General features: G+C 40.2%; 1 protein-coding gene across 2 annotated transcripts in view; it reads right to left on the reverse strand.

Moving 5' to 3' along the window:
• Window positions 1–21,726, reverse strand: part of LRBA (LPS responsive beige-like anchor protein) — a 789,979-nt gene that overhangs the window by 666,787 nt on the left and 101,466 nt on the right. For both annotated transcript variants that reach the window (XM_040331890.1, XM_040331889.1), the window contains exons 11-21: window positions 20,826–20,934; window positions 18,870–19,022; window positions 14,097–14,265; window positions 13,730–13,809; window positions 11,107–11,169; window positions 9,569–9,666; window positions 9,388–9,480; window positions 8,602–8,710; window positions 7,329–7,410; window positions 4,847–4,970; window positions 2,884–3,076 (exon numbers count right to left, since the gene is read on the reverse strand). In XM_040331890.1, coding sequence (XP_040187824.1) covers window positions 2,884–3,076; window positions 4,847–4,970; window positions 7,329–7,410; window positions 8,602–8,710; window positions 9,388–9,480; window positions 9,569–9,666; window positions 11,107–11,169; window positions 13,730–13,809; window positions 14,097–14,265; window positions 18,870–19,022; window positions 20,826–20,934 — 1,273 coding nt within the window. The remainder of the gene's footprint in view (window positions 1–2,883; window positions 3,077–4,846; window positions 4,971–7,328; window positions 7,411–8,601; window positions 8,711–9,387; window positions 9,481–9,568; window positions 9,667–11,106; window positions 11,170–13,729; window positions 13,810–14,096; window positions 14,266–18,869; window positions 19,023–20,825; window positions 20,935–21,726) is intronic.

Genomic DNA, 21,726 nt, shown 5'->3' on the forward strand with positions numbered 1-21,726 from the left:
TGCTCCCTCCCACAATCCAAGTCTATTCTAAATACACTGTAAAGAAAAGATGTCCAACTACCTATGCTGAGGGAACCCCAGTCACATGATTGGCTATCAGAGTCCGCTTCATTGTGAAATAGGAACCGCTGAAAACAGATGCCCCTATGTAAGCCTGTGGGTGACATTATTGCCCAGACTCTGCAGCCATTGTCAGTGATCTCTCCGCTTTACTGAATCTGGCCGCTGGAGAAATCATGTGACCAGACCGGCATGCCTTCAGAATAGGTAAGTGTAGACATCTTTTACTTTATTGGGTAGTTAGAACAAGCTTAGAATGAGGGTGAGGTCGGGTTTAAATATAGTGAGCATTTGACTTGAATTCTACTTTAAATAAAAAGACTGTTTTTGTTTACAAAAATATTTAAAAATAAATGAATGGATTAAAACTTGGTTCCAAAGTCCTCACAGTTTTCCTATAACAAATATTCAAAAGTACTCATCAGGTTATAGGACAGGCCTTTTTAGAATTATCTTTTTTTTTCTAATAGATAGTGAATTTTAAATGTGCATTTTAATCACAGAAGTGGGAAAGCCGCCTGATCTAGCAGCAGTATTGCAAAGAGACATGATAAACATAAACCTCTTAACCACTTAAGACCCGGACCAAAATGCAGCTAAAGGACCTTGCCCCTTTTTGCGATTCGGCACTGCGTCGCTTTAACTGACAAATGCGCGGTCGTGCGACGTGGATCCCAAACAAAATTGGCGCCCTTTTTTCCCCACAAATAGAGCTTTCTTTTGGTGGTATTTAATCACCTCTGCGGTTTTTATTTTTTGCGCTATAAACAAAAATAAGAGCGACAATTTTGAAAAAGAAATGCAATATTTTTTACTTTTTGCTATAATAAATATCCCCCAAAAATATATAAAAAAAAAAATTTCCCTCAGTTTAGGCCGATACGTATTCTGCTACATATTTTTGGTCAAAAAAAAAAAATCGCAATAAGCGCTTATCGGTTGGTTTGCGCAAAATTTATAGCGTTTACAAAATAGGGGATAGTTTTATTGCATTTTTAGTATTTTTTTTTTTTTTTTACTACTAATGGCGGCGATCAGCGATTTTTTTCGTGACTGCGACATTATGGCAGACACTTCGGAAAATTTTGACACATTTTTGGGACCATTGTCATTTTCACAGCAAAAAATGCATTTAAAATGCATTGTTTATTGTGAAAATGACAATTGCAGTTTGGGAGTTAACCACAGGGGGCGCTGATGGGGTTATGTGTGACCTGAAGTGTGTCAACAACTGTAGAGGGGTGTGGCTGTAGGTGCGACGTCATCGATTGTGTCCCCCTATAAAAGGGATCACACGATCGATGACGCCGCCACAGTGAAGAATGGGGAAGCTGTGTTTACACACAGCTGTCCCCGTTCTTCAGCTCCGGGGACCGATCGCGGGACTCCAGCGGCGATCGGGTCCCGCGGCTTCGGACCGGGTCGCGGGCGCGCGCCCCATGGCTGGACAATAGCACAGCACGTACCTGTACGTGCATGTGCTCAGCCGTGCCATTCTGCCGACGTAATTGAGGCGGTCCTTAAGTGGTTAATTAGTAGTCTCTAGTTGTCAAATGCTTTATCACCAGAAATTTACCAAGACTAAAGAAAAGTAAAGAAAAGATCCTTAAAATTACTATTTAAGACTGTAGAAATGAAAATCAAAAATTGAAAGAAGTACAGCCAAAGCTTTATTGGCTGTACTTCTCCTGTGTATCACAGGAGTGCAGTTTGTTCTGCACTCCTGGAACCCATTTTCAGCAAACAGTGGTCCCGGCTGGGGAAAGATTGCGACCGCTGGGCCTGAGCCAGCTGCTCCTTCCATAGCCCAGCGCTCTAGTGAGGGGGCTTAACTGGCTCACTGACAGTCACCAGCTCCGTGCTTGTGGGGCACTGAGAACTGAGCAATCAGCAGTCTTTGATTGCTCAGTTTTTAGCCTTAGAGCAGGCGGGGGGACAGATGCAGCATCGGACCAATGCTGCATCCACCTAGGTAAGCATGATTTCTAAAAATAAAATAAAATAAATAAATAAAAAATTACTTCTCTTTGAAAGTTATATTTTAAACAAAACCCTTATTAAAGACTAGTCCAAAACACCAATAATAAAAGCACACGCTAATATTGAAAATTATAAAAAAAAATATGCCACGCTAAAACCACTGTGCAATACAACCAAGAGAATATATGGTAGTTAGTCTCAATAGAATAAATTGTTTATTAATTTCAGGGTCCGTTCACACATGCTGCGTTTCACAGCATCGGGATTGGTCCGATGTGCCCTTGTTCACCGATTCAGGTCCAAATTTTTGCCTGAATTAGCACCTGAATCCAACCAGAAGGACACACAGTACCCTTTTCCAAATGTGGACTGCGGCCACCCCGAAACGATGTGAACCTGCTCCACTGAGAGCCGGTCACACTCATGTCATGCGAATTGGATGTGGAGGAAAACCGCATCCAAGTTGCATGTGTGTGAACACAGCCTTAAGTCCTGCATTCTTGTGGTGAGAGTGAGCTGCATCTTTCTTTGGAGTCAGCCCAATCCAAGCTTTAAAGCAAACAAAGCCCAAAGATTTTGTTTAGTGCGGCAAATTTTACATAATTTTCAAACACTGAAAGGTAATAATTGGTGGTTTTGGCTACAGCTTTTGCAGGTAAACCACAATAAGTGGGTACTGCCTTCAAAAAGCTTCAATGTAAAATTTCATATAACAGTTTTGGTGCCTGTATCTAGTTGCCACAAGATACCAATTTTTATACACATTAAAAGTAGCTTTGGTGTTATATAATTATAACACTTTAAACAGAAAACCTGTGGATAGCAAGTCATCTTAACAGTTACCTTGGAATGTGTGATAGAGATTGTATCCACCCAAACACGCCATCCACCCCATTCATACTTCACGGCGTGATAAAGAAGGATGCGGAAGATGGCATAGACCATTTCTGTGATCTTCTGTTCCTCAACGTTTTGGGGATTAAAGTAACATAGCGACAGCATCCACTCCTGCCACACAGAGCACTGGAGCAAGCTCCTAAAAATACAAGACAGGGGTCATAAGCAAAATACGACTTTAACACCAGGCCAATTCTGAAACTTCCCATATATGTAATTTAACAAATAAGCATTTTTTGTGAGAAAATTACTTGGAACACCCAAACTATATATATATATATATATATATATATATATATATATATATATATATATATATATACATACATACACACACACACACACACACACACACACACACACATACACACACACATACACACACACACACTATATACATAATGTATGTTTCTTCATTAGACCCCTTTCACACTGGATACGCCTATAGTGGAGCGTTAAAATCGCGGTAAAACACTGCTATTTTACCGCGATTTTAACGCTCCACTATAGGCGTATCCAGTGTGAAAGGGGTCTAATAAAGAAAGTGGCTGTCCTAGCTTCATTCAGCAAGAGCCCACAGCGTAGAACTCGCCGCATGTCACTGGAGAGCACATTGAACACATTTTATTAGTGGTCAGAAACTTGTAAATAACTCATGAAAGAATAAAGTTACGTTAAAACCAAGCACGCTATTGTTTTTCTTGTGAAATTTCCAATATGTTTGATGTGTCACATGACCCTCTTCCTATTAAAAAAACAAAAGTTGGATTCAAAATGGCCAATTTCAAAATGGCCACCATGGTCACCACCCATCTTAATAAGTTTCCCCCCTCACATATACTAATGTGCCACAAACAGGAAGTTAATATCACCAACCATTCCCATTTTATTAAGGTGTATCCATATAAATGGCCCACCCTGTAGTTTCTCCCTAGCCATCCTTAATACTCACCTGAGGGTAATCTCAGGGCTGCTCTGCGCAAAATCATTACACAGAGCAGGCAAGTATAAACCCGTTTGTCATTTAAAAAAAAATATATATATATTTTTTTATGATCACTTTAATGTGATTATAAAGTTTAAAAAACAAACATGTTATACTTACCTGCTCTGTGAAAAAGAATTGCACAGAGCAGCCCTGGTCCTGCTCTTTTGGGGTACCCCGCCGGCACTAATCTTGGTGGTACACCTATGGACTCTATCCCAAGCCGTGCTGCCTGCATCCATAGATAGACAGTTCTACCCGCTTTCATTACATGATTACCTAAACATTTTTACCTTAAAGCGGATGTGCCATGGGGAAAAAAATATTAAAAGCCAGCAGCTACAAATACTGCAGCTGCTGACTTTTAATATTAGGACACTTACCTGTCCTGGAGTCCAGCGCTGATCGCAGCAGAGCACGAGCGATCGCTCGTCTCCCTGCTGCTCCCCCCACCATCCACGCTGAGGGAACCAGGAAGTGAAGCGCTGCGGCTTCACTGCCCGGTTCCCTACGGCGCATGCGCGAGTCGCACTGCGCCCGCCGATTGGCTCACACGCTGTGTGCTGGGAGCCGAGTGTTCCCAGCACACAACGGGCGACAGACTGGAAGTCAGAAAAACCCGTCTTTCGCCCGTAGCGTGTGGCCGGAAGTGGGTGCAAATACCTGTCTTTAGATCCGATGGTTCCGATCAGCGGGACTCCACTTTAGGGTGGAGAACCGCTTTAATGCAGGGAATGCATTAAAGTAAACAATCTTAAGGCTTTAGTAGCACTCCAGGTGAGAATCTCAATAAATACTCTTCACATAATACTGCAGAGAGTGTATTTCATGGTTTACTTATTCATTTTAGATATATATGCAGATTTCATTCACTAAAAAGGTAAAAATTCTTTCACCATGTTACGCATTATGTAAAACACATACCTTCTGTTCTCTCTGCTGTTATTAAAAAGCTTTATCATGTCTGACAGGAACATCCGTCTTACTTCCATGACTTCTTGAGTTTGAGGAGAGTTCCGCAGTAGAGTGGCTATAACTTTTAAGATCACTAAAGAAAAAAAAAAGAAAAAATTGTAGGGATATTGGAGGTATAGTAACTCTGCGGATCACATCATTTGAAAAAATTATTATTTCTGCATCCAATTATAATCCAGGATTAGAACTATAAAGCACAGATAACGGAGACCAATAAAAAATAATGTCTCCTATAAGAGGTCTCAAACCACTAAAAACTGATGGAACTTCCAATTCTTCTCCAGTCCACTTTTGTAGTTGTGACTATTTTGATGCAAATCCAATGCTAGCAGTAGCTTGTTATCCTATACAGTGGCCGTTCATTTGCTGGATAATCATTTTAAGCAGGTGCCAAAGGCTACCCTTTATTTTGAGACACTACATTGACTAGTTAATCATGAATGCTCTAGCATTCCCTGGGTCACGCAGAATTCTGCAGCTCTCAATGGTGCTGGCGTACATGGAGAACTGACCTACCTTGCCCACCAAGGCATCTGCCACTCAATGACCAGCACAAAGGTTCTATTTATGCCAGATGCTCAGTTATTTGCACACTGGATCAAAATCTCAGCTCCATAAGCTGGAATGCAGGTTGTGCAGAGACTCAAACTTACCTTGAGTCACTAAGAGAAGCGGTCAACCAAAGAAATCAGACTAACTAAACAGGTGGTTCTCTCAGCATAACATAATTCTAACACATTCTAACTAAAGCCTTCTATCAAAAATGCATCAACAAAATTAGATTAAATAGCAAAAATAAAAATGTATGATTTACAGGTCAAGGCTGCACACCAGCACACGACGCAGAGGCTTTTAGAAATAGATTAATTACTGCATATGCAGCCTAACTGCAATATAGTAAAAAGAAAAAAAAAAAAAAAGAAACTGAGCTTTAGGAATAGCAGCACATTGTAAAGGCCAAGTATAGGTGGCCCTCAAAATAGTCTTACGCAACTTTGGTGGTGGTTAATAGTTACGTTCCATTCAAACAGAAAAAGTAACAAAACATACTTCAGCAACACGCATCCTTGACAGCTTCAAAATTTTGCAACATTTTTGTTGAGTTTCCAGGAAAAGGAAGTGGAGTATTTCGAAAAAGGGTCAATACATTAATCCCATATAAGCATGTTTATCAGCAGCAGCAAGTGCCAGCATAGGTCTAGAAAACACCATCATTAATAGGTGATGAGAGGGTGTAAACAGAAAATGTTGTGTGGGGGGGGGGGGGGGGGGGGGGCTTGGTTCTGAAGCCAAATTGTTTAAGGAAAAAAACACAAACTGCCACAAGATTGTATCCAATGCTTTGCATACATCAAGAGGATATGTATTGTTTGGGAGAGAGTGAGGGAGATGGACAAGTTGCAGAACTCTTATATTGTCACCACCCAGTCTTGACCTGAATAACTAGGCCCATGAAGCAGAAAGTGGTTCTAAAGACTACAATTTTTTTTACCTTAAAGCATTACCTGCATTAAGGTAAAAAAAACTCCCCACTATCTGTACCCCCTATGCCATCCACCCCAAACACTTAACCATGTCCTGTTGGGGGTCCCGGCTGCAACTATTTTCCCTTCGCCTCCTGGTCCCACAGGAGATACAAGCAGCAGCAGAAGCCATAAAAAGGTACTGTCCGTCAAAACCTGTGAAGAGCGAGTCAGCGTGCGTCTATGGAAGAATGCGACCTGGCTTAGGAGATCACCTGCCGAGTGCCCAAGGTCCTTCCCTGCTCACAGCAGGGATGACTCGTTATTAGCAGTGTTCATTTTGTCAACGTTGTCAAAGATTTCGTCACCTGCATTCTTATTGTGATAAAGCACATTTTTTGTCCACTGACAAAACCCATGACGAAAATCAGATCCGGTTTCATTAACAAACGAAAAACGGGTCCAAAATGTGAGTCGCGGGTGTTTTTTACAGAGCTCCATCTGCTTCTACAATGCGCTCCCATCAAGCAAGTGCACCGTGACAAGGCTTCCTCTGACCACTGGCATCCAGGGCACTGTGCATTACAGGCCAACCCTCAGATCTAAGACCACCATCCAGCACTGTGCAGCATTACAGGCCTCTTCTGACCAGTGACCACCGGCACGGTGGCATCCAGATCACTGTGCATTATAGGCCAGCCTTCAGACCACCATGCAGCACTCTGCAGCTTTACAAGCCTCCTCTGACCACCGTCCCAAGCTCTGTGCAGCATTACTGGCCTCCTCAGACCACCCAGAGCAGCTAAATCTGTATCTGTGAGTTTGTTCAAAGCCTAATACTATAGTCACAGCTGAAATCGCATCAGTGTGAAACACGCCTTACTGTCCATATTTAGAAAAATGACATTGGGTTAAGGATTGTTGTGGACATTACAAGAGCAGTACAGTTTTTTTTTTTTTCTACTTACAAGGATTTTGTATCTTGACTGATGAATCAGGGTCAGGATGTTGCTTATGTATCACCTGAGTGCTAATCTGTTCAATAAGAATCTGTAGAAAAAACAGCCCACTGTTATCATATGTAATTAGAATAAATGATTTAATAAACGCAAGCATCTATCATTTGACAAACCCTTTCATAGCTGCTAGTTATTGTAACTTCTAATCTTAATCGTATAATTTTGTATGGCCAGCAAGAGAAAAAAAATGTTCCTTAGGTGTCATGCACATTCATATTGAAATTAAATAGCATGAAGTTAGTTTTTCCATCTCTAGGAAACACGAATACTTAAAAAGCTGCAGTTCAGAGGAGGAAAACTCAGCTTCACGCTCATTCTCTACCTAGAATGAATAGAGAATTCAGCATGGGGAGCTTGACTAGCACATTTGACCTGAAAAGAAAGACACCAAGAATTCAGCTGTTGGATCCTGTTTGTTACCCACTGTAAGAAAAAGGCTGAGGTGTGCACTTCGTACATACTTGACATACCCTACTGACAAAAAGTATAAAATGGAATTGGAATTAAACACTATAGTAGAATACATTCTTCTGTTAGGAGGCATTAAACGTGTTTTAAATATTTTTCAACACTCGCATCCTTTAAAAAAACAAAAAAAAAAAACACATTTACATTTTAGGCTTTTCCCCCATCTATGCTCAAACCTGCTTCCAACCCCTTCCAACTTATATTCTTACTACCCTTTGAAAGATGTGTATACTTACCTATTCTGAGGGTACGCCTTTATAGTCTTGTGACTGGCTCCCAGCTGCAGCTCAAATGAGAGGGGGGACAGCTGACAACAGATGTCCCATAGCAAGTCTATGGGTGACGTCACTGCACAGGGATTTCATCCATTGTTAACGTTTGCACCTCTCCCCTGAAGCCAAACCGAAGAAAAAAGATCCCTGGGTGACGCACATCCATGGAGTCCTATAGTGGTAATAACCGAGACAACCTCAGCCTGGGCTCCGGCCAGGCTACATCCCCAACGTGTAGTCATGGGGAGCCCTGAAGCCGGCCACTGGAAAGATCACATTACCAAACCAGAGCTCCCGAGAATATGTAAGTGTACCCATCTTTCTTTCACAGGACAGTTAAAATAGGAATTAGAAAGGGGGTGGGAGCAGGTTTACACATAGTTGGGTATAGGCTGGACTTCCACTAGAAACCCACACAGATGCTCACAAATTGCACTGCACAAGCACACTACCATAACAAAACAAAAAAAAGAACATAATACCTCAAACAACACATTGTATGTTGTGACTGTGATGGTTTTTGCCTCTAGCATCAGCCTCTCAGCCAGGAGAGAGAATAATCCATGAGCCTGCATAACTTCAACTTTCCTCCTGTACAAGAAAGGAGTTATTTATAGTAACCGCATATTTTTTTAGCATCACACAGCACAACCAAATGCAAGCATTTAGAATAAGTACCAATATTATAATATAAATGAAAGAAAAAGGCTGCAATAAAATTATTAACAGAACAGTAACAGGGGAAGCATTTTTCAAGTTTTTTAATGATGTCTCAGTCCCAGTTACAGATTTTCACTGCCGTCACAGGACAGTAAGTGAGGAAATATTCTCATTGAGCCATAAAATGGCAGTACACAATTCCCAAAATGATGAAAAAAAAACAAAAACACATGGCTGGACATAAAAGAAATCAATGTACAGTGTAAAATCGTAAACCACATTTAGGAAACATGCCTGGCCCTCTTATTCTTTTGTGTACCATAGACGGCCCAATTACATTTGTAAGCATTTCCTATAGGAGAACAAATCTTCACTTCCTTTGGGTTCAGGTGCAGTTACATTTTTTTTTTACATGACATCAATGTTAGAACACTTAAATTCCATTTGAGATATTAGTAAACTTACCAATGACACCATAAAACTATACATATTAGAAACCAACAAGCTAGACCAACACTTTGAGTTTCATATTAGGTGGTTGACTCATACATAATACAGAGTTTCCCTATTCTGCTAAACAGAAAAGCAGCAAAACGTGTTGCACTTACTTTGGAGACAAATGCTTCAGAAAGTATCCCAGGACTTTCAAAGCTTGAACCCGTATTCCTTCACCCTTTGATGCCAGCAGTTTATAAACCACCCTGTTAGAGGTAAAAATACAAAAATTGTAAAGCAAATTTGGAAAAAAACGAATACGCGTTAAAAAAATCACTGTACAAAGCTTGGCACCTTAATCCATTTCTCTGATCAAAAGCTGGAATCATGGAGCTTGGGTGCTCAGACATCAGTGCAACAAGCAATTGCAAAACATCCATCAAGTTGTCATCCTATATTGAGAAATAAATGCATGAATACATTTAACAGATAGCCAAAGTTCTTTGATCAGTGACCTAATGTGCAGAGATTAAAAACTAAAAGATATAAATCTGAAAATCTAGATGACATTATAATATAGGACATGAATACATAAAAAAACAAGAGGGTAATGTGCAAACACTTTTAAGTGGTGCGTCATTAAAGCCTAGTACTAGAGCTGCCCGATTCTGACTAAAATGAAAATCTCATTTTTTTTTGCTTAGAATAAAGATCATGATTTTCGCAGCGCAACATCTTTTACATTATACAAAAAAAATTAGGCTAACTACGTTACCGTTTAGTTTCGTTTTTTAAATTTGTTGAATTGTATTTTTTTCCTAAAAAAAAATGTGTTTGAAAAACCGCTGCACGAATACAGTGACATAAAATATGGTAAAAACCTTCATTTTATTCTCTAGGGTCTCTGCTGAAAAAATATATAAAATGTTTGGGGGTCCCAAGTTATTTTCTAGCACAAAATCATGATTTTTACTGGTAAGCAACAAGCTTCAGAAAAAGGTTTAGTCTTCAAGTGGTTAAACTGCCCTCATTTACACACAGAGGTATTCCCTTTGAGCCAAAAGAATGAAATGTTACAATGTTTCTGTTTATCTCCCAGCACTAAGGAATGTTGATAAACATTGCTGGCTTCCCCCCCCCCCCCCTTTTAACAGCTCTGCACTTGTTACATAGAATTGGGGAAATGCGGGATTGAGATCGTCAGGGAGGTTTGCGATTGCGATTTTTTTTTAACAATTAAATTGTGCAGCTCTACCTAGTACACCCGGGCCAAAATGTGGGGCGTCATTATCCGGTTCTATAGAAACTGGCCGACATTCAGCCCGTATGAACTGCAGCCGGTTAGACAGAAGTTGTATCCCAATGAGCACTGTCAGCCAATAGCTGAGAGCGCTGACCAGAGAGTGTTATGACGGGGGGCAGTCCCCCCCTGCTAGAACACAATAGCACAGCAGGGAAGATCGCTGTACTAACAATGCATAGTTAGTACAGCGGCTCCTCTTGAGCTGTCAGTTTTCTTTTTCGTTCAGCCCTCCTGGACTGAACGAAAAAAAAAAAAAAAAGAAGGACTAGTAGTATGTACCAGACTTTATTCAACGCACTTCAAAAGGTTCAAAACTGAGCAGTGCAAATCAGATTAGTGTGAATGTGAAAACATTGTGGCAATCGGTGACCACAAAGTAAACAAGTTAAATATAAGACCCAATTGATGTGCTTGGCATATTGTACAAAAATCTAAATGAAATCCTATAACTGATAAACAGCAAGTCAGACCTTAATTCTCTCCTGCAAATAAGCAGCTGGGTAATCCAATTTCTTTTATAGCAGCGCCACCAAGTGGCAAAAAAAAAAAAGGAACACAAATAAAAATGTGCAGTAAATTGTTAACATACCTCATGAATTGTGAGCAAATAATTCAGAATTGCCTGCAGTTCATCTTCTTTCACGCCATAATCCTATAATAAAAAAAAAAAGGAAAAAAAGAAAATCTGAGGCAAATGATCTAGCTAGCAAACTATGCCAAATATGGTTATGATGGTACAGTACAATCAGAATGGACAAAAAGGAACAGAAAAATGCCAAGATTTCTGTTAAGGCCCCTTTCACACTTGTACGACTTGTTCCACGATTTGGGACTGCAAAAGTAGCATGACAAGTCGCTCCCCATGATTTCCAATGAGAACCAATCATATTAGTACGACTTCAAGTCGCTCCAACTTCAAAGTAGTCCCTGCATCACTTTGGTCCTATTTTGATGCCAGTTACACAGGCATATCCTAAAACCGCGGCTGCAAAATTGCTGTGAAGTCGCAGTAGTGTGAAACGGGCCTAAAGCTTTCAAAAAGTAGCATTTACAAGCACCAAGAGGCCAGCAACAATCGCACTCCCTGTCAGGGTAGCACCAAAAGACTCATCAATTTCAGTGTCCAAATAATACACAGCTTGTATGAAACGTAGACGTCCCAGTTGCTGCATACATAGTGTAGGTGCAGATCTCTACGTTTCAGCATTTCTAATCTCCTAGTCTCCTGCTATTGAGGCCCTACAACCATGAGTACCTCCCTGTCTAACACATGTGCGATATTCAGTTTTTTCTAGGGGGGTGTGGGAGCATGTCGCCAGCACTGTGAAAAGCGGTCCAACGGCGATACAGCTCCCGAATCACTTTCACTTTTACAGTTGGGGGCTGGCTGAGGAAAACTTCACTACTACGCACATCTAAAAAGCTGAAGTACGACCCGAATTCCAAAAATGCTGGGACACTGTGCAAAAAATCTAGTCAAACTAGTTGGCAATATAAAGCTGACAAAGTAAGTGGTACCAACAAGGAAGAGAATTTGTAACTATTGGTTTATTTGGCAACAGGTCAGTAACATTTTAGATTGTTGCAGAAGTAAAGAAAGCGAAAAGCTGAATCTAAAAAAAGTCGCACAGTTTCAGAATAATTTTTCTCAACGTTTAATTGCAAGGACTTTACATATATCATCTACCATAGAGAACATCAACAGATTCTGAGAATCTGGAGAAATCTCTGTGCACAGGGGACAAGGCTGAAATGCAATATTGAATGCCTGTGATCTTTGAGCCCCCAGTAGACACTGCATTAAAAACAGGCATGATTCTGTTATGGACATCGCTGCATAGGCTCAGAAATACTTCCAAAAATCACTGTCTGACACAGTTCCCCTTGCCATACAAAAATGCAAGTTAACACTCTTTCATGCAATGAAGAAGCCATATCTGCTCAAGACTCAGAAACGCTGCTGTCTTCTCTGGGTTAAGGCTCATTTAAAATGGTCCAGTGCAAAGTGGAACACTGTTCTGAGGTCAGACAAATCTTAATCTGAATGTTTTTGGCAACCATGGGTGCCGCATCCTGCGGACTAAAGAGGAGAGGGACCTTTCGGCTTGTTATCAGCACTCAGTTCAAAATCCTGCATCTTTGATAGTATGGGGGAGCATTATTGCATAGGGAATGAGCCGCTTGTACATCTGGAAAAGCACCATCAATGCTAAAAGCTATAGCCAGGTCTTAGAGCAGCATATGCTCCAATCCAGATGATGCCTTTTTCACAGAAGACCTTGCATATTTCAGAAGAACATGCTATAGCACAGACTGTACTTATGACAATAGCATGGCTTTCAAAGCAGAACAGTCCGACTGCTTCACTGGCCTGTCAGCAGTCCAGACCTTTTACTTAAAAATATTTGATGCATCTTAAAAAACAAAGACGACCCAGGACTGTTGAGCAGTTAGAATCCTATATCGGGCAAGAATGGGACAACGTCCCTTTCCCAAAACACCAGCATGTGGTCTCCTCAGTTCCTAGGAATTTACAGAATGTTAAGGGCCGGTTCACACTGGTGCGCTGTGCGAGATCGCATGTGATTCGCACTGCAGTGCAAATCAAATGCGATGTCCATGCAGTGCGATTTCAGCCATACAGATAGTATGGCTGATATCGTACTGCATTCAGAACAAATGGGGGTGTTGTTAACATTGTAAGACACTCCCCAGCAGTTTGCATATGGCAGTGGCAGTGTGAACTGCCGTGTGAGTCGGGTGCGATGCGGGAACCCGCAGTGCATTCGCAGGGTTCCTGAACGGTGCCAGTGTGAACCGGCTCTAAAAAAAAGAGAGGATGCAAAACCATGGTAAACATGGCCCTGTCTCAAGTTTTTAAAAACATATTGCTGCCACCAATTTTTAAAACGTACCTATTTTTTCATAAAATAGTACATTTTCTTAGGTTAAACATTAGATCTGTTTTCGAATATGGATAAAATATGGGTTTATGAGATTTGCAAACAATTCCCTTCTGTTTTTATGTAGATTTTGCACAGCGTCCAAACATTTTTGGAATTTGGATTGTAGTTAGAAATGGAATTCTGATATATTTCACAATCTGAACAATAATAACAAACACAAAATAAAAGACGCTCTACAAAAAAAGTAAAAAACAGATAAATTCTACTCATTAAGTGTAAACAAAAAGCCTTGCTTGTGTACATTACCTTCATTACCAACTGTTTGATGAAAATGAGCAGAAATGCTCTGAGAGAAAGGATCTCCTTTTGGTTAGGCCGAAGTCCATCTTGGGGTATTAAAAAAATAATAATAATACATTTCAAACACACATTTTTACGAAATACATGTTCCTTCAACCTGCCATGTCAGAAACGAATGATCCTAAACATAAGAAGCTAGCCACTGCAAAGGTTGGAGTACAAATACAAATGCACAACAACCAACACCACACATATTAGGCTAGTAAGCATTCATTCCACATCTCTGCAAGTAAAAAATAATCAAATATTTCAATAGCCTCTTCTGAGGCACAAAAGCTTAAAAGGACATTGGGTGGTCAAACATTCAACATACCCAACCCTTTAGGAATGATTCCACTTCGGTCCTGGGGGTTAACAATCCAGTAGTAGTACTTTAGTGTGTGCATCACCAGGAGAACAGTGCCGATTCGCCGCACTGCATTGTAGATATTAACTGTGCTGATGAAGTCCGTAGACATGTAGGTATACAAGGCCAATTGTACCTTCAGAGTGAAAAAGGAAAACGACTTTAGTTCAAACACTGTTACAGTATACCTGTCAGGGGAGGAATATGGGGTCCACCACTGGAGGCTTTTTTTAAACGCTAACAGTTCGGCCGTTATGCTGACTCACTAACTTAGAAAATGCATGCTGATCATCTGACTTTTCACTCAGGTTTCTTATCCGTTGGTTGTTCTGGGTTAGTGACTATAAGCACATAAAGCAAGTGAATAACCAAAACTTCCATTCAACTAGCAATTTCAAAAGCAAGGAGGTCAGGAATAGAAGCCGCCTCATTTCTTGCATGAAAATTTTACTTTTAAAACAACATTTTCCTATAATTTAACTGACTCAAGCTGAATAAATTGCTTACAAAATAAAACTTTTTACATACATACACACAAATTTGTAATACGGACAGCAACAAATATTTCCATGCCAATAAGTGTGATATTGGATTTACAATTAGCGATTCGACTAAACATAAAAGCTTATTTGCAATATACAGTTCATCCGGAAAGCATTCCTAGCACTTCACTTTTTCCATGTTTTGTTAGGTTACAGCCTTATGCCTCAAAATTCTACAAACAATACCACTTAATGACAACGTAAAAGAAGTTTGTTTAAAATCTTTGAAAAAAATAAATAAATCAAGTATGTACAGCCTTTGCCATGACGCTCGAAATTGAGCTGAGGTGTATCCTGTTTCCACTGATCATCCTTGAGATGTTTCTACAACTTGATTGGAGTCCACCTGTGGTAAATTCAGCTGATTGGACATCATTTGGAAAGGAACACAACTGTCCATACAAGGTCCCACAGTAAACAGTGCATATCCAAGCACAAACCAAGAAGTTCAAGGAATTGTCTGTAGACCGCAGAGACAGGATTGTAATGAGTCACAGATCAGGGAAAAGGAACAGAAACATTTTTGTAGCATTGAGCCCAGGTTCACACTGGGCTGCGGGAGTGAAATCGCGCAGGTTCAGCTAAACTCGCACGATTTCACTCCCGCTGGCAGTCCAGATTTCGGCCGCGATTTAAGAGACATCTGTGCAGGTTTCTGCACAGATGTCTATGTAAATCGCAGCCCTAAATCGCAAAAAGTAGTACAGGAACTACTTTTTGAAATCGGTGCAGCGCCGACCGATTAGGACGGTGTCATTGCCGACAAATGCCGCCGATTTGAGATGCGATTTCACAAGTGAAATCGCATCTCAAATCGAAGCAAATCGTACCCAGTGTGAACCTGAGCTGAAGGTGGCCTCCATCATCTGTAAGCCTAGGTTCACACTGCTGCGAATTCAAAATCGCGGTAAAATGCGCGATTTTACCGCGATTTCGCGGCTGCGATTTTGCCCGCAATTTAATGTAAATCGCGGCCCGAAATCGCAAAAAGTAGTACAGGAACTACGTTTTGAAATCGCAGATGCAGCGTCGCACCGATTAGGACAGTGCCATTGCCGCCGATTTGAGATGCGATTTGACATGTCAAATCGCATCTCAAACCGTTCCAAATCGTACCCAGTGTGAACCAGGGCTTAATGTAAGAAGTTTGAAACCACCAGGACTCTTCCTACAGCAGGTATCCGGGCCAAAATGAGCAATCAGGGAAAAAGGGCCTTAGTTAGGGAGGGGATCAAAAACCCTATGGTTACTCTGACAAAGCTCCAGAATTTCTCTGTGGAGAGAGGAGAACCTTCCAGAATAACCATCTCTGCAGCACTCCACCAATCAGGCCTGTATGGTACATTGGCCAGAAAGAAGCACCTCCTCAGGAAAAAGGCACAAGACAGCCCACCTGGATTTTTCCAAAAGGCACCTGAAGGACTCTCAGCCCATGAGAAACAAAAAATTCTCTGTTCTGATGAAACAAAGATTGATCTCTTTGGCCTGAATGGCAAGCACTGTGTCTGGAGGAAACCAGGCACTGCTCATCACATGGCCAATACCATCCCTACAGTGAAGTATGGTGGTGGCAGTATCATGCTGTGGGGATGATTTTCAGTGGCAGGAAATGGGAGACTACTCAGGATTGAGGGAAAGATGAATGCAGCAATGTAGAGAGAGATCCTTGATGACAACCAGCTCTAGAGCACTCTGGACCTCAGACTGGTTAATCTTCCAACAGGACAGCAACCCTAGGCACACAGCCAAGATAACAAAGGAGTGGCTATGGTACAACTCTGTCCGTGAGTAACCAGACTTGAACCCGAATGAACATCTCTGGAGAGATCTGAAAATGTCTGTGCACCGACACTCTACATCCAACCTGATGGAACTTGGGAGGTCGTGCAAAGAAGAATGGGAGAAAATGCCCAAAAATAGGTGTGCCAACTTGTAGCATTATACTCAAAAAGACTTGAGGCTGTAATTGGTGCCAAAGATGCTTCAACAAAGTATTGAGCAAAGGCTGTGAATACTTATGTACATGGGATTTTGTTTTGTTTTTATTTTGAATTTGCAAAGATTTCAAACAAACTTCTTTCAAATTGTCATTATAGGGTATTGTTTGTAGGATTTTGAGGAAAATAATGAATGTAATCCATTTAGGAATAAGGCTAGCTAGCATAACAAAATGTGGAAACAGTGAAGCGCTGTGAATACTTTCCAGACGCACTATAGAGGAGCAGATATAAAAAAAAAAATCAGGAACTAAAGACTCGGGGTTGACTTACTAGAAAGGTAGAAGGTTGTTTGCTCTGCAAAGTAAATGTTTGGGGGGGTAAAAAAATAAAGCAGTGTTTACTTTAAATTCCCGACCATTTGTTAGCAGATAAGATGAATTGTGACTTGCTTGTAAAATACCATACATTGGAGTAAAGTACTAGGAGTATTCATAGGCCTTGGGTTATAGACTGGTTCCTTCAAGTGACCTGACACTGGCAAACCTTTGACAACCCTATCCCACGTCACAAGTCTTGAGTTTGTAACAAGCAAAGCAGAGAAACCAATGAATACAAGGGAGGTTGGCCTGTGTTCTGTACTATACTCCAAGATATGGAATTTGCAATTAGATTAACGTTCCAACTATCTTTATTGTAAAGTATCGGACAGAAGCCAAGTAGTCATAGACCTTGGGACATCCCAAAAGCAAATAATGGGAAGGCTGGGCAACAATAAGGCAAACAGATCTGTTTCAACAGGGTCGACAACAAGGGTCAAAAGACGCAACTTCTGATGGATGCTGCAAGAACCTTACATATATAGTTACATAGTAGGTGAGGTTAAAAAAAAGACACAAGTGCATCAAGTCCAACCTATGTGTGTGATAATATGTCAGTATTACATTGTATATCCCTGTATGTTGTGGTAGTTCGGGTGCTTATCTAATTGTTTTTTGATCTTGATCTTGCAGATACCATGTGAAATTTTAGAATTTTAAAGGTATTTAAGGTATAATTTTAAGGGTTGTTGAGGGATTTTAGGTCCAGAATAAGACACACACCCCTGGGGCGCTTTTGTATTGTAAACAGGTGTGAATAGAAACTTTTAAACCGGTCTTATGGGAATACTGCCACAACTTCTACCTGGGACAAAAATCAGACTGTCCCTAGAGAGTTTTTGGTTGATTCCGCAGAAGAAAGAGGTGAGGGAGTAGAGTTTTGAACTTTTATTTGTATACCTTTGAAACCACCAATTGACCCCACAGATCTGGGACCCAAATAGAAGCGAGGTGTAGAAAAGCATCCACTCCCTTTAGGAGTGAGGGTGCCCCTTCATCGGTAAGAGGGCTATATGGGCTAAGTCTTGCAAGGAAAGAAAGGGCTGAACTTAGTGTTAGAAGTTGAAATGCGGGAAGAGCAATTAATTGATCTGCATTTTGAAAAGGGAGAGGCTTCTGAGGGGGGTTGAGGATCTTTTACTGTGGAAGTAAAAACCTTCCCTCCTGTGACATTTTTTGTAAATGCGTCAAATGGCAATCCAAGAAAGAGACACCCTCCTTGGATGAGACAATGAAGGAGTTGATTCAAGAATCTGAAGATAAAATAAACTAGTTCAGCTAAGAGTAATTTCTCTTTAAGGGTGAAGGGGGTCCATCACCTTGGGACACTAGCAAAAAGTAAAAACTTAAAGTGGTGTAGATTTTTAGTGCAGAAACCCAAGGGGTGCATCACCAAAATCGTTCCCGTATCCAATCACCTGAATGTACAAGCCTATAACCCAGAATCTACGAATACTCAGCCTGTGTCCTGTATTGTACCCTTAAGATATATGTTATTTTAGTTTCCCACACACAATTGTGTAAACAAAAATCACAGGTTCTGCCTATTTACCCACATTTACTTTGCAAAGTGAACAGCCTTTAGAGACTTTACTCACTGTTTTTTGAGACACTGACCCAGAACCAGAAATCCTGGCTTAAATAGCTGACCTGAGCCAGCAACTGTAAAGGTATGGAAGAAAGACACATGGGTACTTGGCATTTCCACAAGAGTGGACAATCAGAAGCCTGCATTATTTCTTTAGCACATGTTTAGTTAGATTAGAAGATTCATTTTTATTTTATGAAGTAAAAATGTATATTGGCTTGTAGAAGGATTACCTATTGCACGTGTTAACACAGCAATCACAGAAAAAGAAAAAAGTCCCTTGCATTGCAAACCTTTGCTGGTGTATGGATCCATATCGCTGGGTTCAGAAGAATGTGGTCACAGAGCTGTTTCAGTAAGGGGACTCCATTGTGCAAAGTGCTCAGGTATTTTGAAAATGCAAGGCTGAGATCAAGTACTGTTCTGGTAACATGTGTTTTGGAAGACTGCAACACAAGATACAAGTAAAAAGAAAGTTATTAAAAGCATAGATAAAACATGGCTTGCCCTAAGCAAATCATAACACACCAGAATGTAAAAACCACATCACACCATCTTTTAATTTATAGCAAGAATAAGTAAAATTAGAACTATTTTAATCAAACAAAAAATCAACCCATTCACAGCCAGTACGATGTTAGAAAGCCAATGTAAGTAATTTACAGGCCGGTGCAAAAGAGCAAATTGCTGCTTTTTCAGGTGTACACAGATTATCTTAGGAAATCTCTAACTAAACAGCATCTCACATACTTGAATTCTTGGTTAGACAGATTTTGGCCAGCATCAGACGTAACTACATACAACAGGTTCAGAGTATTAATTTGCATTATTAATTACAGGTTTTAATGCATAAATATATAAAAAGAAAATTACTTCTATATAAAAAAAAAGGAGGAAGAAATACGGGGGCAGCCACTGCTGATGCGTTTTCGAAAAGACAAGATCTCAGGATGTCTTGACTCTTACTTCACTACTTCATAAACAATGGCCATACGACATGCATATGCATATCAAGTGTTAGGCCACTGGGTATATAATAGTCTGAACCAGGCCAGATATTAAGGTAGTAAAGGTTCAGGAGGACCAATGTTAATGAGTCAGAGGTCACAGTCAATGTACAAGAACCCCATCATGAGAGAAATCAGTAGAGCTGCCACTGCTAATCTTGAAAATGCTAGTTGACTGGCTGCATTGCAAATATTAAGATCAGCAAAATAGACTGAAGTCCTTAACTTGAGTGCAGCCAGTGAAGCTAAAATTCAAATTTTATTGCTTGTGGTCCATTGATAGTAATAAAGTCAGAGAGCCAGGCAACTAGCATGTCCAATAGAAAAGGTTAGGAACTGAATCCTATACACTTCTTTCAGGACAAGTTTTCTTTAAGGAGCCTGTTCATACCAATTGATTACCATATAGTTCACCTTTTTCACACACACAAAAAAAATGGAAACTCAAAACCCATTCGCCAACCTTCCAATCGCTTTTTCATGTACCAAATATGATGCCCGTTTTCTGATGCCCTCTCCAGCTGGTATGACAGTTTTGCACTTTAAAACTTCACAACACAGCGCTTGAGGTATTTTGCTCGCAAAGGTGAGTGTTTATTAGCTAGCAATGGACGAGAATCTGATTTGTACCAAGATGTTTTCCTGGAATAAAGGTGCCTCAAAAAAAAGACTTTCATTGGGCGGTCACATGGACGGCATCAACCAATGAGCACTTGCCATTGCTCGCAATATGCCGATACACATCCTCTGCCATAGCATAGTGATTTACCAGCTGGAAATGTCGGTGGAAGATAGGCATGCAGCAGCAACAGGTGGGGTGGGGGAGGGTGTTCAGAGTTAGTTCACCATTTTCATTTTTGTGAAAAGGTGAACTAACCCTTTCAGTATATACTTCCTGCTTTCACCTTCATTCGCAGTTCACGTCAGTTGATACAGTTTCAAAACAGTTGCCATGTCAAAATAAAATAAAGTGAAAAAATATTGCCATCCATTTTCAGTTTTCCCCAATTAAAAATAACAAATAATGCTTATTTGGGGTGCTGGTAGTGTCCACTATACCTGAAATATAGATTAGAAAAAAAAAAAATACGAGAGAAGAAACTTCCCAAAATAGATTTATAAACTAGCAAAATAAGCAATTATTAATCATGAAAATAAAATAGACTCAATATAGGGCATAAAGTACTGAAGGAGATTGCCCTATGAAATGCCCATATGATTCTCCTGCACAGAAAAGCTTACCTTCTCAAGACTGTATCCTATTACAAGGAAGCCCTTTGAAGACAGCATCTGTTCTTGCATAGCGAGAGAGTTTTTCAGCAGCTCCAAAATGAAGGACAAAAGTGTTGAACTACAGAGAAGACAATAAAAGAAAACAAATTATTGCAGTAATTTCCTCAAAACACATCCATTAAACTGTACATTTGTGTTCTGCTTCTGGAAAATGTACGCAATTAACAGATTTAAAATCAAACATTAAAGTGTAGCTATAGCTAAAGCAAAAAAGGAAAGATTTTTTTTTTCTTTCCTTGTAAAGTACAACTAAAGGCAAACCTTTAACTGTACATAGAGTAGAGGTTGATTAGAATCCCTGTCAGTTTTTATTTCTGTCTTTGCCCTCATTAGGCAGATACACCCTCTATTTGTCCTGTTCATCATCATCATCACAAAACGAAAAAGTAAAAGGAAATCTCCAAGTCTAGGTTGCCCCCAGAAAAATAATAGAGTTGAAATCTTCCAATGGGGACACTAGTTTTGGTGGCCTAAGGGTCCCCAAGGGATTACATTAATTTGCAGAGATTTTCTCCAACTTCCTGTTTTGGCTATAGGGCAGGAAGTGAAGGGAAAACTCCCCAATGGGACACAGATGGCAATGAATAAACTGACAGGGGTTATAACTTATAACCCTCTCTTACACTATCCAAAATGAAAAAAAAAAGGTTTTGCCTACAGTTCTACTGTAAATCTTAGCGACAGTGTTCTCCAGGAAAAAAATAGATAAGTTACTCTCCCCAGCGGGGATACAAATAGCAAAAAATGGTTTGCCTTTAACATACACCAAGTTAAAAGGTTTTAGTTAAAATTTTCCCAAGTCACCATTTCTTACAGTTTTTTTATATTACTTTAATGGCATTATAAAGAT

This window comes from Rana temporaria, chromosome 1 (assembly GCF_905171775.1).
Source record: "Rana temporaria chromosome 1, aRanTem1.1, whole genome shotgun sequence".
Classification (NCBI taxonomy): domain Eukaryota; kingdom Metazoa; phylum Chordata; class Amphibia; order Anura; family Ranidae; genus Rana; species Rana temporaria.